The following is a 13,977-nucleotide window of genomic DNA, read 5'->3' as shown; positions in this document are numbered from 1 at the left end:
ATAAAAAAAAAAAAATATATATATAACTCATATATTGGTTTTAGTTGAGAAATATTAAGTTGACCTTTCTTTGGTTCCAAATGGACCCGAAATGCAAAACAGTGTACAGATTTTAAATGCATTATGAGGGTTAATGTTGATAAATGAACAAGGGCGTAAATTTCATCTAACAGTAGGGGGGACAATAAACATAAAATTTCATAAAAGGCACCCTTGGTAAATATGAGCAAAGGTGGCTGTGAAAATAAATCTGCATCGTTTATCCTTTTGATCTTTCATTCAAAAAAAATTACCAAAATTCTAACCTATCATTGAAGTAAAACAATTGAAAGTGTGGGGGGGGGGGATCTTTCTCTAGTTCATGTTGGCCACAATTATTGGCACCCAATCATTGCAACGTCCTTCTCCCAAGATAACAGCTCTGAGTTTTCTCCTATAATGCCTGAAGAGTTTGGAGAACACTTGATAAGAGATCAGAGACCATTCCTTCATCCAGCATCTCTCCAGATCCTTCAGATTCCCAGCTCCATGTTGGTGTGTCTTCTCTTCAGTTCACCCCACTTCTATAGGGTTCAGGTCGCTGGGGCGGCCATGGTAGAAGCTTCATTTTGTGCTCAGTGACCCATTTTTGTGTTGATTTTGATGTTTGTTTTGGATTATTGTCCTGATGGAAGATCCATCCAACCATTATGAGATTTCTAACAGAGGCAGTCAGGTTTAGATTTTTTATCTGTTGGTATTTGATAGAATCCACGATGCCATGCATCTGAACAAGATGCCCAGGACCTCCGGCAGAAAAACAGGCCCATAACATTAAAGATACAGCAGTATATTTAACCATGGGCATGGGGTACTTTTTTTCCCTGTTTGTGCTATGCCCATCTGGTGGGTTTGCTGCCAAAAAGCTCTTTTTTTAGTTTCATCTGACCATAGAAGCCAGTGCCTTTTGAAGTTCCAGTTGTGCCTGACAACTGAATACGCTGGAGTTTGTTTTTGGATGAGCGAGCAGAATTTTTCTTGAGACCATCCCGAACAACATGTGGCTGTTTGATATTTTTTTAGGCTTTCTTTCCCCAAGACTCAACTAATCTCTGCAATTCTCCAGCTGTGATCCTTGGAGAGTCTTTGGCCCCTCAAACTCTCCTCCTCACTGTGGATAAGGACAGTTATTGCCCTGATGGTGGAAATGGGGATTTTCAATGCTTTTCTTACAACCACTTTCTATTTTGTGAAGCTCAACAATCTTGTTCTGCACACCAGAACTATATTCTTTGGTTTTACTCCTTGTGATGGATGATTAAGGGAATTTGGCCTTTGTGTTCCTCATATTTATAATCCTGAGGAATAGGAAGTCATGGCTGGACAATTTCATTCTTCTAGTCACCCTGGTGTGCTAAAAATGTAAATATGAATGGGAATATACTTCAGATATATTTTACTCATAAGAATGTCTAGGGGTGCCAATAATTGTGGCCATCATGCATTGGAAAAAAAAACAATTATTTCATCATGAGATTTTCTCCCCAATTGTTTTACTTCAATGATAGGTTAGAATTTTCTGATTTTTTTGAATGAAAGATCAAAAGGATAAGCAATGCAGATTTTTTTTCACAGCTGCATTTGCTCAGATTTACCAAGGGTGCCAGTATTACTGGAGGGCACTGTAAGTCTTTATTAAACAATAATGTGGCACTGTAATTGTACATACAATACAGCCCATTTTTCTACACATGCCTATGAATTTTATAATTCTTATGTGAAACCAGCCCATTTTGTCAGATTCAAAAACTGCCCATTTTTAAAAAATAAATATGGTTTAATAAATATTTTAAATAATTAAACGTTTATATAAACATGGAATATATTGTAGATTTTAATTGTTTATTAAAAATTTAATATTTAATAAAACTAATTTCACTATTTTTTTTATATAATTGCCTTTAATTCATTATAGAATTCTTTACTGTTTCCTAACTGCCTTTCCGATAAGTTGTCAAATTGAGTAGTTTGTCATGTTAGTCAGTCTGAAATCACCCTTTTCATTTATGTTTAATTTGAATCAGTATCTAATGACATTGCAATCTATAATAAATAATGAATAAAGAGTTCATTTATTTTTTTCATATGTATTTAAGCATAAAAGTTTTAGTTTTTGCCTTTTTGTTACATACATGGCCACACCGTTCACTAATAGCCACATTTTAATTTGCTCTCTTTGCAAAGCCCACAGTGATATTGACCTGTTGATTAGCGCTGTGACATTTCCACTGAAGCATGTGGCAGCTTGATATCTTGTGTATGTGTGTGAGCATGTGTGTGAGCGTGTGTGTGAGGGGGGATCAAGCTGCAGAGCAGTGTGGGTTGCAGGAACATCATGCGTTATGACACAAAAGGAGATGCACTGTGTGAAAAGCATATTGTAGGTGGGAAGAAAGAAAGCAAACATAAACATGATGTATTCCTGGAAGGATCCTCATATCTCATAGATAGCTTTTAAAACGAACGAGGCGGTTTGGTTCTCAGGACAGGATTGGGTGCTTTGATACAGAATGTGTGTGTGTGTGTGTATGTGTGTGTGTGTGTGTGTGTGTGTGTGAAAGATTTGAGGAAACTTTGATCTCTTTATATTGCACATAGCTTGCAGATTGCTTATGACTCTTTGAGTCCTTCCTTTCAAGTGTCGTCTTGAAGTCTTCAGCTCATGTATCATGACAGCTCCCTGCTTCATCTAATTCATCACTTATTGATCTCCTCAGGTCTGATCAGTGACCCTTATAATCATTTAAAGAGTCTAGAAAACATTCAGTGCCAGCCATGATTTATATAAAACCAGCAATTACATGCATTTATTTAACTCGCACAACAAAGGAAAAGCTCTAAATACAATCATAGAAATGTAGAATAATTATAAGAGTTGCAGACAACACACACACTGCTAAAAATGCTGCCCTCTCACCAGTGTGTCTTCAGAGCCTTGAGTGTATTCTGAATCTAAAGAAGGTCAGCGTGACTCCATCATCTCAGCTTCTCCATTAGAAACTCCAGCACGTCCGTGTCCTGACACAATCATTTATTCATCCATAAGCAGCCCTTCCACCTCTTCATCTGTCCTGACTTTATTTAAACCCTCCAGTACCCAGCCAATCACACACCAGCCCCCGTCTTTATATTACTGCAGATGGGATGTTATTTTTAGAAACACAGTGAAGTTTGTATTTTTACACATACAGTTCTCTAGATGACTGGTCTGAGCAGCAGATGTTTGGTTCTTTACACTTCAAACTTAGCTGTTTTTTTCTCCCATAGCGCAGTACCATAGCGCAGTGACAATGTCATATGGTCGATGAATATCAAAAATGTACCGTGGTGTTTATGGGATACTTCAAGGAGTCCAAAAACCATTGTGTTGGCTTCCAGATTTACACTGTCATAGGAAATTAGGCAATCTTTAATGTTCCTCCTGTCTTTAGACAAATGCTAACGAAGACATGATCAGATATATTGACCTTCCTGGTTCTAAAGGCAATTGTAACCCCATGAATAGATCAATAGTTTAAATTTGCTCTGGAAAACAGGTGCTGGAAGAAGACTTAATCAACAGCTACGCTCATCTGCACGCTTTCTGCCATTTTACTGACAGTGGAAAGTCGAGAGATGACATGAAAATGATGTGAAAAAGAGGGGAAATTGACATGAGACAGATTTAAACTTGCTTGCATCAGAATCGCAGCTCAGTATGTTGGAACAAGTGACATTTTGTCATAGCAGTGTTGCATAACGATAATAAAACACAGATTACATCCTGGTCTTATGCGCACAAATCTGAGCAAACGAAACAGAAAAATACCTGCCCACATAAAGGAAAAAGGCTTTAGTCATGAAGCGAGTCATGAAGTCATGAAGTCATGAAGCGAGATCCACTACTTTCTCTAATTGGAGTGATATATTGACTCACTTACCATGTTCCTCTTCAGGAACTCGAGCTGCGTCGGAAAAGTTAACCTCTCTTCCTTTGAGGAGGTTGAGGCGGTTAGCAGGGGCTGCTGGGCGGAGCAGTCCCAACCTACCGTGTTCCGGCCCTTCATTCTGGGGGCCTCACTTCTTGTACTCTGCAGAGTCTAGAGTCAGAGTGGCGCTCCCAGGCCGAAGGCTTCTAGCAGAAGGCGGGTCTGCGGACCGTCATTCTCGCTGGATAGTCTTCGTCGTAAATGTCCTGACACCTAAGGCCTAGGACTTTTTGAGGGCCAGCTCCCTCTGGGGAAGAGCGGTGTAAACCGCATTACACAGTGCCCGTCTCTTCTCAGTGCCCTCAGGAGGTCGGTCTGCCAACCTTGCCGTGTTCCAGGGCTAGCCTCGAGTCCTCTGATCTCCCCTCTCCTTTGGGGGTCAAGATTCACTCCTCCAGAAGTTGGCCTTCGGGATGGCGGGCCCCGCCTACTTTAGCCACTCCGGGCTCTTCTGTTCTCTCGCCCTAGCTGTGCATTCTTCCACACTAGGCAGAGATTTGGAAGTCTGGCGGCGTGGGCATTCTCGTTCCCCTAGCGTTTTCCGATGCAGCTCGAGTTCCTGAAGAGGAACGTCTCAGGTTACGTATGTAACCCTGGATCCGCGAGGGAACGAGACGCTGCGTCTCGGTGCCATACTTCCGGCATCCCTGCCAGCGCTTGCCTCATTCCTGAAGCTGACGCTGGCTCCGCCACACGTGCTTTTATAGCTTCCTGGTCATGACGTCACCCGCCCGTGACGTCCCGCTCAGCTATTGGACTGATTTCACATGTTATTCAGAGCGTGGTCACAGAAGGTGTTCCCCTAGCGTTTTCCGACGCAGCTCGAGTTCCCTCGAGGAACCAGGGTTACATACGTAACCTGAGACATTTTTTGGTGAGCTGATGTACTTGACACATGTACTACATAATATAATAAGAATATGTTCTTGTCTTCCTATTAAGCTGTAGAAAAGATCCAGGTGATTTCACTTCCTATGTCTCTCTATTTTATAAAATGTTTCTTTTTTTTCATCATCAAGGGAAATCATGCAATAACAGGTTTGCAAACAATATGATATCAGTCATATTATGTTTGGTAAGTTGTAATTATAATAAGACTAAAAAATGCTCACTGTATATATGTATTTATTTAGTCAAAATCATCGTTTTAGGATTTCAGTTGTTAAATATAGTCAATCGAGTCCAAAATTGTATAGATATTTGGTGTGTTTAAAGTTAGCTACTTTTCATGCTATACTAATTTTACAGTAGGTAACATATCTAATAGCTCTCTCTTGAAAGAATTTGGCATGTGTGACTTCATTGCTTTTAAGAAAGAAAATGTGTGCCCTATTTGTGGAAAGTGGCACAACTGTGCAGTCCATGAAAAGGAAGAAAGTTCAAAATGTGACATGAAACATGCACTCTCTATGCTTAACAAAGCTCTTATTAACTACCCCTGTGATTATACACACTCATTGGTGTGTGTGTGCTGAATATGTGGGTGTAAATGGACTAGCGAGGGGAAAAAAGCAATTATTACAGCAAATGGTTAAAAATAGCAGAGCGCCAGCCAGCAACCCCTTGAGCAGTAATGAAATGTGCATTTTGCTCTTGACAAATGGAAAAATGGAGATTGAATAGAGTTTCCCAAAGAGCTCATGAGAGTTAAATGAATGACTGGACAGAAAATGATGCACATGTTCATTTCCTCTTCCTCCAGATAATCGCCTATCAGCCGTACGGGAAATCAGTGGACTGGTGGGCGTACGGTGTGCTCCTCTACGAGATGCTGGCTGGGCAGGTAGGTGGACGTGCGCAAAAAGTTCTTGTGAATCATTTAGTATTCTCTATAGTACTCAAATGAGTCAGACACCGGGACTTTTTAGAGCCGCTTTGAATAACTGTGATTGCAGCCCTGCTGTGATCAGCGAAAGCCGCAACAAATGACTTGCAGCAAAACATGCTGTCTCCAAGCAACAGTGCACAGAAACGATTGAGATTTTGGTTTGCACAAGGTGCTTCTGACGGAACAAGAATTTTTATGCATTTTTATGGTGCCTTTATGTATTTTTTTAATCTCCTGGGTTCAATACAATTTGATTTCTGTGGGCAGTATTTGAGACACACTGTCAGAAAAAAATTTACCTTTAGGGGTACAGCAGCTTGTCTGTACCATCTTTACCCCATAAAGGGTTCTTAATACTACCAGTACATACAGGTGCATCTCAATAAATTAGAATGTCGTGGAAAAGTTTACTTCAGTCTGTGTGCATTGAATTTATTTAATACACGAGTTTCACAATTTGAGTTGAATTACTGAAATAAATTAACTTTTCCACGACATTCTAATTTATTGAGATGCACCTGTATTACTACCTTAATGGCACATGTTACTACTCTAAGGTGCCAATATGCACCCTTCAGGGGTAAAGAAGGTACGAAGGTGTCCCTTTGAGGGTACTGCCCCAGTGACAAGCTGTTGTACCCCCTAAAACCCACAATTTTTGCATTTTTTTTTTCTGACAGTGCATGATGTTGATAGAAAACCCATCCCATCTTCATTTATATAATTATTATTCATTCATTTAATTAATGTAATTGAATATGTATATATATATATATTAGTGCTGTCAAACAATTAATCTCGATTAATCGCATCCAAAAAAAAAGATTTTGTTTACATAATATATGTGACCCTGGACCACAAAACCAGTCATAAGGGTAAATTTTTTGAAATTGAGATTTATAATAAAATAAAAAAATAAATAAGCTTTCCATTGATGTATGGTTTGTTAGGATTGGACAATATTTGGCCGAGATACAACTATTTGAAAATCTGGAATCTGAGGGTGCAAGAAAATCAAAATATTGAGAAAATCGCCTTTAAAGTTATCCAAATTAAGTTCTTAGCAATGCATATTACTAATCAAAAATTAAGTTTTGTTTTATTCATGGTAAGAAATTTACAAAATATCTTCATGGAACATGATCTTTACTTAATACCCTAATTATTTTTGGCATAAAAGAAAATCATGTGATATTTCAGTTTTTCTTTTTTAATAAATCTGCAAAAATGTCAACGATTCTGTGTTTTTCTGTCAATATGGGGTGCTGTGTGTACATTCATGAGGAAAAAAAATTAACTTAAATGATTTTAGCAAATGGCTGCAATATAACAAAGAGTGAAAAATTTAAGGGGGTCTGAATACTTTCCGTACCCACTGTATGTGTGTGTACTGTGTATAGTATTATGTATGTATAAATACACACACATACAGCATATATTTTGAAAATATTTAACACATATATTTATATTCATATAATTGATATCATATATAAATATATTTAATATATAACTACATATTTTTCTTAAATATATACATGCATGTGTGTGTATTTATATATGCATAATAAATATACACAGTACACACACATATATTATGTAAACAAAAACTTTTATTTTGGATGCGATTAATCGCGATTAATCGATTGACAGCACTTTTTAATAAAATTATTAATCAAAGTAGGCATTTACGGAGGCAAAAGTCATAGTTAGTAGTTAGTCAATAATGAGAATTGGTCCTCAAACTAAAGTGTGATCAATATATTTTGTATAATATCTTATATTTTATTATCTTATTTCACTTTTGTAATGTAGCAGTGGTACTCTGCAAACACACCAAAAAATGTTTGTACTTGCAGCACTGGTTTTATACACAAATACTCACAAACATTTAATTCACATGCATTGACGTAATAAACTGCTTTATTTGTGCATTTCGGAATATTCTCTGTTGAGTTCAGTGAGGTTCATTTATACAGAGTGCAGCCCAGACCTCAGTGTGAAACACACTTCCTGTGTCGTCAATACTTTCCGCCAGAACGGTTACCAAGGTTACGTCATTTACATCTCGGCTTTCTCCCGCTGACTCGCGGGTCCAATTACCCAACAGAAGAATCTTGTTATACACTTCATGTGTTTCCCTTTGGATGATTTTGTCTTGGACACCCCCATCCTGGAATGATTCCTGCGTATGTAATATATCATCCCACTGCTCTGAGGATACAGTGTTTAAAAAAAAATGTGAAAAGTGTAAAATGACTCAGGAATCATGACAGAAATGTGTATAGCTCCTTTTTAGAAACTCTGAAGTATTGAGTATACAGTGGGTGTCTGCTAATAACTGTCTGCTAGTAAATTTTTTCTTTCTCTTTTTTTTAAAGAAATTAATACCTTTATTTAGCAAGGATGTGTTAAATTGATGAAAAGTAATAGAAATACTTTTTTAACAAAGTCTTTACTATTTAAATTTTTTATTTTTTTTAGTTTTTATTCCTCAAAGAAACCTAGAAAAAAGTATCACAGGTCCGAGAAAAAAATATATAGATATATTGAGCAGCAAAACTGCTTTCAGCATTGATAATAAATCTGCATATTAGAATGGTTGCTAATGGATCACTTGACACTGAAGACCGGAGTAATCGTGGTGAAAATTCAGCTTTGATCATAGGAATAAATTATATTTTTAGTATATTAAAATAGAAAACCATTATGTTAAATTCTAATAATATTTCACAATATTACTGTTTTATTCTGTATTTTTGGTCAAATAAATTCAACCTTGACGAGCAGAAGAGACTTACGATCAAACGTACTGACCACACACTTTTGAACGGCATTGTACATAATTATATTCTATGTATGTTTAATATAAACCAGCATCTGCTCTGTTTCTAACAGCCTCCATTTGATGGCGAGGATGAGGATGAGCTCTTTCAGTCCATAATGGAGCACAATGTGTCTTACCCCAAATCCCTGTCTAAAGAGGCAGTGTCCATCTGTAAAGGGGTGAGTCCCGAGACATCAGCAGGAGCTCCTTTATTCCTCTAAATGTCTGTATGCCGTCGCTCGCTGAATGAGAAACGAATAATGCAGAGGCTGTATTGGAATTAATTTTTCAGCTTGGATTAATAATGGGCGTACTTTAATATTGCTGTCAGCTCAAGTCATGGAAATATTACCCGCTATAATAGCTGAGTGGAAGATAATAAAATTTCATTTGTCTTTCCACCATTCTATTTGATTATGTTCCTCGGCGAAACAGAAAAAGATTCATATGATTCATGGTGGTGATATAAATGTCAGTAAAGGCAGTGATGACACTTTGTAATAACGGCCCTCCGTGATTACTAATAATTTAGAACAGTTTTAAATGGCATTGAACTTTAAATAATATGAATGTATATTAGATGTTTTGGGCACCGTCTAATTTTTCTTAATGATTATAAATGAATGTAAATGAGTGTTAATAATGTTAGTTAATGGAAAATGTTTTGTTTCACTTAAGTGATTTCAGTTCAAATTTAGCACAGCCAAATAGTAAAAAACTTTGCACTAGTGTATTTTAGGAGATGGTCCTCACTGCAGAACACAAGATCCAGATCCAACTCCTCCCACCTTACATATACCTAAACCTACCTGTTTCCACCCCTAAACCTACCCAACTCCCAGAGCTCCACCCCTAAACCTACCCATCTACCAGAGCTCCACCCCTAAACCTACCCATCTCCCAGAGCTCCACCCTAAACCTACCCATCTCCACCCCTAAACCTACCCATCTCCCAGAGCTCCACCCTAAACCTACCCATCTCCCACCCTAAACCTACCCATCTCCCAGAGCTCCACCCTAAACCTACCCATCTCCCAGAGCTCCACCCCTAAACCTATCCATCTCCCAGAGCTCCACCCCTAAACCTATCCATCTCCACCCCCTAGATGTGGATCCAACCACGCCCCCTGAATCTTGTGTTCTGCAGTGAGGGGCTACTGTATTTTAGTGGTTTCTATAAAATGAAAAATAAATTATTTATATACATCTTTTATGCTTCAGATTTAGCGTACCTAGCCAGATGCTCCTTCATGATTAAATCTGAGGTAGATGGGCTGTGGTTTAATAATCTCTCTCTTCTCCTCCACACGCACAGCTGATGACGAAGCATCCATCCAAGCGTCTAGGTTGCGGTCCAGAGGCTGAGCGAGATATAAAGGAGCAAGCTTTCTTCCGCAGAATCGACTGGGAACGGTTGGCCAACAGAGAGATCCAGCCTCCTTTCAAACCCAAAGTGGTGAGTGTGAATATGATGTGTTTGTACGTCTGTGACCTTTGCCAGCGCTGTTGGTGTTGATGACAGCTCGCTCTTTCAGGTCACAGTAGACCACACTGAATGTTGTTTAGTTACTTACATAACCCCTGTTCTTTGATAATAGTTTGATGTGTCATAGCCTCAGCCTCAAATGACCAATCCCTGCTCATCTAATGCATGCTATACACTAAGATGGCTGAAGCTAGTGCATCCACCATTGGCTAGCTGCTGCTATGTTACTTCCTAGTGTGGAGCGCTCTGGTTTTTAACAATCAGTGGTGCGTTTTTTTCTAAAAGCATCATAGTTCCATGATTTTGTGTTTCCCAAAAGCATAGTTCCAATGAACATTTGCAAACAGCTTTGCAGTGTATTATAGTTGATACTACTCGACCTGCGATTAGTTAGAATGGCATTGACTTCGATAGATCATTCTCTAGAGCAAAATAAGCAAACTAACATCCAGTACAATCTGTATCTGTCTATCCAAATATGTACAAATGTAATTCTACACCTTTTAGTTTGTCATGAGAATGTAAACACAGTTTTTGAAGAGTGTGAGGGAAACCACGATTGAAACGTGTGTAAATAAATCAAAACCGCATAGAACAAAATAGCAAATTAGTCCTCCAAAATCATGTTTTTATTACAGGTATATGACATTAATTTGGCCTCATTAATGGAATAATAGAAGTTACTACACAAACAGATATGACTAGTTAATTAATTTCTCCAGTGCATTGTACTATGGTAGTTATCTGCGAGTTATGTCACTGTACAGGAAATGCACGCCTGATAAGAAATAACATTTTTGGTTAAAAGCTACAGAGCTGCTTAAAAGAACCATCAGACCATCTTTCTGATTGCTGAGATGAGTAAATTATTCTCTTTTTTTCACTAGTTCAGTGCTTGACAGGAAGGTATTGTGAACTTTGGTGAACTGCCTAATGAAATAAAGGGGGGTTGAGAGTCCATGCTGTTGCAACTCATTGGACTGCTTATAGCCTTGAACAGCTAATGAGGACACTGACGCAAGATCAGTCAAAATGAACTGTGTTCACACACCATTTTAGCTTACTCATGCATTTTGATTTACAGAATAACTTGATCTTATGATCAAGGAGGGTGAAAAATAGGTGGATGGAGGGGACGGTTTGAGAAATTACAAATTTTCTGGTCATAAGTCAATAGGGATCCAAGTCACTTCAGAGTAGGTGGATTCCAGAATATCAATACAAACACTTTTTTTAAACATGAAACATGCACAATGTGATCAGGCATGTGCATTAAGAAGTATTTGATTTCATGTTGACTTTAAGAGTTGTAACTCACGAGCAATCGTGAGATGATGAGCTCTTCCTCAGAAGATCCTCAGAAGAAGCTCACTAGTCCAGCCCAGAGAGTTTATACAATACAATACAACACAAAATAGTATTTGATAAGGAATCAAAAGGTCAACAATATATTTTGGGCCTTAAATTCTAAATTTAACAGGCAACCAGTGTAAAGAAACCAAGACTGGGGTAATTCTCTCTCTTCTTTGTGAGAGTCAAAAGTCTGGCAGCAGCATTTTGTACTAATTGAAGACGAGATAATTGACCCTGTGAAATACCTATATATACAGAATTACAGTAATCAATGCACGATGATATAAAAGCATGGATAACAGTCTCCAGGTCTTTAAAAGAGACAATTGATTTCAGTTTAGAAATAATTCTGAGTTGATAAAACGCAGCCTTTACAACACTAGGAACCTGTTTATCTAAAACTAAAGCTGAATCCATTATAACACCCAAATTCTTGACATGATCTGAAACACTTATAGAGGCCAACCTACTTACAATTTCCTTGGAAGCAGAAGAGGGTCCAAAGACAACACACTCAAGTCTTATTAGTATTAAGATGAAGAAAACTGACTGGTTTAAAACCACTGTTGCATCAGTTTGGGGGAAAGGACATTCTCCTCTTTGACCAGCATTCATCCCAGTCACCGCCTGTTCTTCATCAGTGGCCTAAAAAGAGAAAAACATTTGAAAAAAATAAAACATTTAATTAAAATCTATCCAAGGAACCTGTTTATCTAAAACTAAAGCTGAATCCATTATAACACCCAAATTCTTGACATGATCTGAAACACTTATAGAGGCCAACCTACTTACAATTTCCTTGGAAGCAGAAGAGGGTCCAAAGACAACACACTCAAGTCTTATTAGTATTAAGATGAAGAAAACTGACTGCCAACCAGGATCTAATCTCACCTAAACACTGAGCAAGTCCATCAAACAGAAACAGAAAGCTGTGCAGACCTTTTTAATGCATCTGAAAAGGATGTTTTCAGTGAACTGGAGAAGCCAGGAGTGATCATATTGAAAAATGAAGCATCTCTGTAACCCGTTCATCCAGTTTAACCAATCAGTTTTGGTGATTAAGTCCTGCTCCCACACTCTTGGGGCATTTTCATACCTGGCTTGTTTGAAGTATTTGTTTCGGGACCTGGAGCATTTTCTCCCTTTGTTCAGTTCGTGAAGGCATACTGTATATGAACATGTCACATTTTGGTATGCTTTGAAAGCTAAATAAAACAAGTAAGGGGCTTTCACACCGAAGGAACGATTTCATAGTTCCTATAACTACTGGCAGAAGTACCTGCTCTTTGGCGTGTTCACACTGCAGGAACTGGGACTGATTTTAGTTATAGGAATGCTTTTTGGGGGGAACTTCGCAGTAGGATCTAAACCAGGACAATAGGAACTACCAGTGACGTAAGTGTATGTTGATTGGCCGAATGCATACCATACAAAAAAGCTGTGTAAACACACAGTTTACATACACTCTAAAAACTGCTGGGTTAAAAACAACCCAATTTGGGTTATTTTGGCAACCCAGCGCTGGGTCAAAAAGGGACGAACCCAGCACTGGGTTGTTTTGACCCAACAAGTTGGGTTATAATGTTTGACCCAGCATGCTGGGTTTCTTTTTTATGGTTTAAAATTACTACACTGCTAGGCTAAAATGAACCCAAATCGAGCTAGACATTAAACCTACAAATCTTGTTCATTTTAAAATCACTTTTACACACTATCAAAAGGTAAATATTTATTTAAAACAAGAGAAAACAGTCAAAAGTAACATGCATGTAAGAAATGCAGAAAAGTATGGCATTAACAGTTAGTTTATAAATGAAGCATTGGACATTTGTTGAGTAGAACTTTTAAGATCAAATGAGACTTTTTTGATAAATTTTATATATTGTATAAAAATATTATACAAAAACAAGCATTTAACATTTTGTTTTTACAAATTATACACTTACAGTTTGTTTCATAGTCCATGAATACAGATCATGCATCACAGTGTGAGGGCATGTAATATTGTTTAAATAAATATATTGCTTTCAGAAAGCTACTTCTTTACTGAAACATTAAAACAGACATGACATTCACATACCTCACAAATGTTCATGGACGTGGAGGGCTGCTCTTTAAAGGGTTAGTTCACCAAAAATAATTTATTCTGCCCCGTGCTGTTCCAAACCCATACAAACTCTGCTAATTTTTGGAAGACAAATAAATATATTTAATATTCTCTTAATTTTTGTCCTCCACACACAGAATGACTATCAAAAAGTTAATATTTATTTAAAACAAGAGAAAACAGTCAAAAGTAACATGCATGTAAGAAATGCAGAAAAGTATGGCATTAACAGTTAGTTTATAAATGAAGCATTGGACATTTGTTGAGTAGAACTTTTAAGATCAAATGAGACTTTTTTGATAAATTTTATATATTGTATAAAAATATTATACAAAAACACTATTATACAATAGTTGTACAATTAGTTAATAG

General features: G+C 37.6%; 1 protein-coding gene across 2 annotated transcripts in view; it reads left to right on the top strand.

Annotated features, from left to right (window-relative positions):
- Positions 1-13,977, top strand: part of prkcab (protein kinase C, alpha, b) — a 174,963-nt gene that overhangs the window by 154,948 nt on the left and 6,038 nt on the right. For both annotated transcript variants that reach the window (XM_016499891.1, XM_016499890.1), the window contains 3 exons: positions 5,710-5,790; positions 8,731-8,838; positions 9,975-10,115. In XM_016499891.1, coding sequence (XP_016355377.1) covers positions 5,710-5,790; positions 8,731-8,838; positions 9,975-10,115 — 330 coding nt within the window. The remainder of the gene's footprint in view (positions 1-5,709; positions 5,791-8,730; positions 8,839-9,974; positions 10,116-13,977) is intronic.

Source organism: Sinocyclocheilus anshuiensis, unplaced genomic scaffold (assembly GCF_001515605.1).
Source record: "Sinocyclocheilus anshuiensis isolate Anshui unplaced genomic scaffold, SAMN03320099.WGS_v1.1 scaffold178, whole genome shotgun sequence".
Lineage (NCBI taxonomy): Eukaryota > Metazoa > Chordata > Actinopteri > Cypriniformes > Cyprinidae > Sinocyclocheilus > Sinocyclocheilus anshuiensis.
The sequence above is the reverse complement of the archived record's forward strand: the minus strand, read 5'-3'. Positions and strand labels throughout refer to the sequence as shown.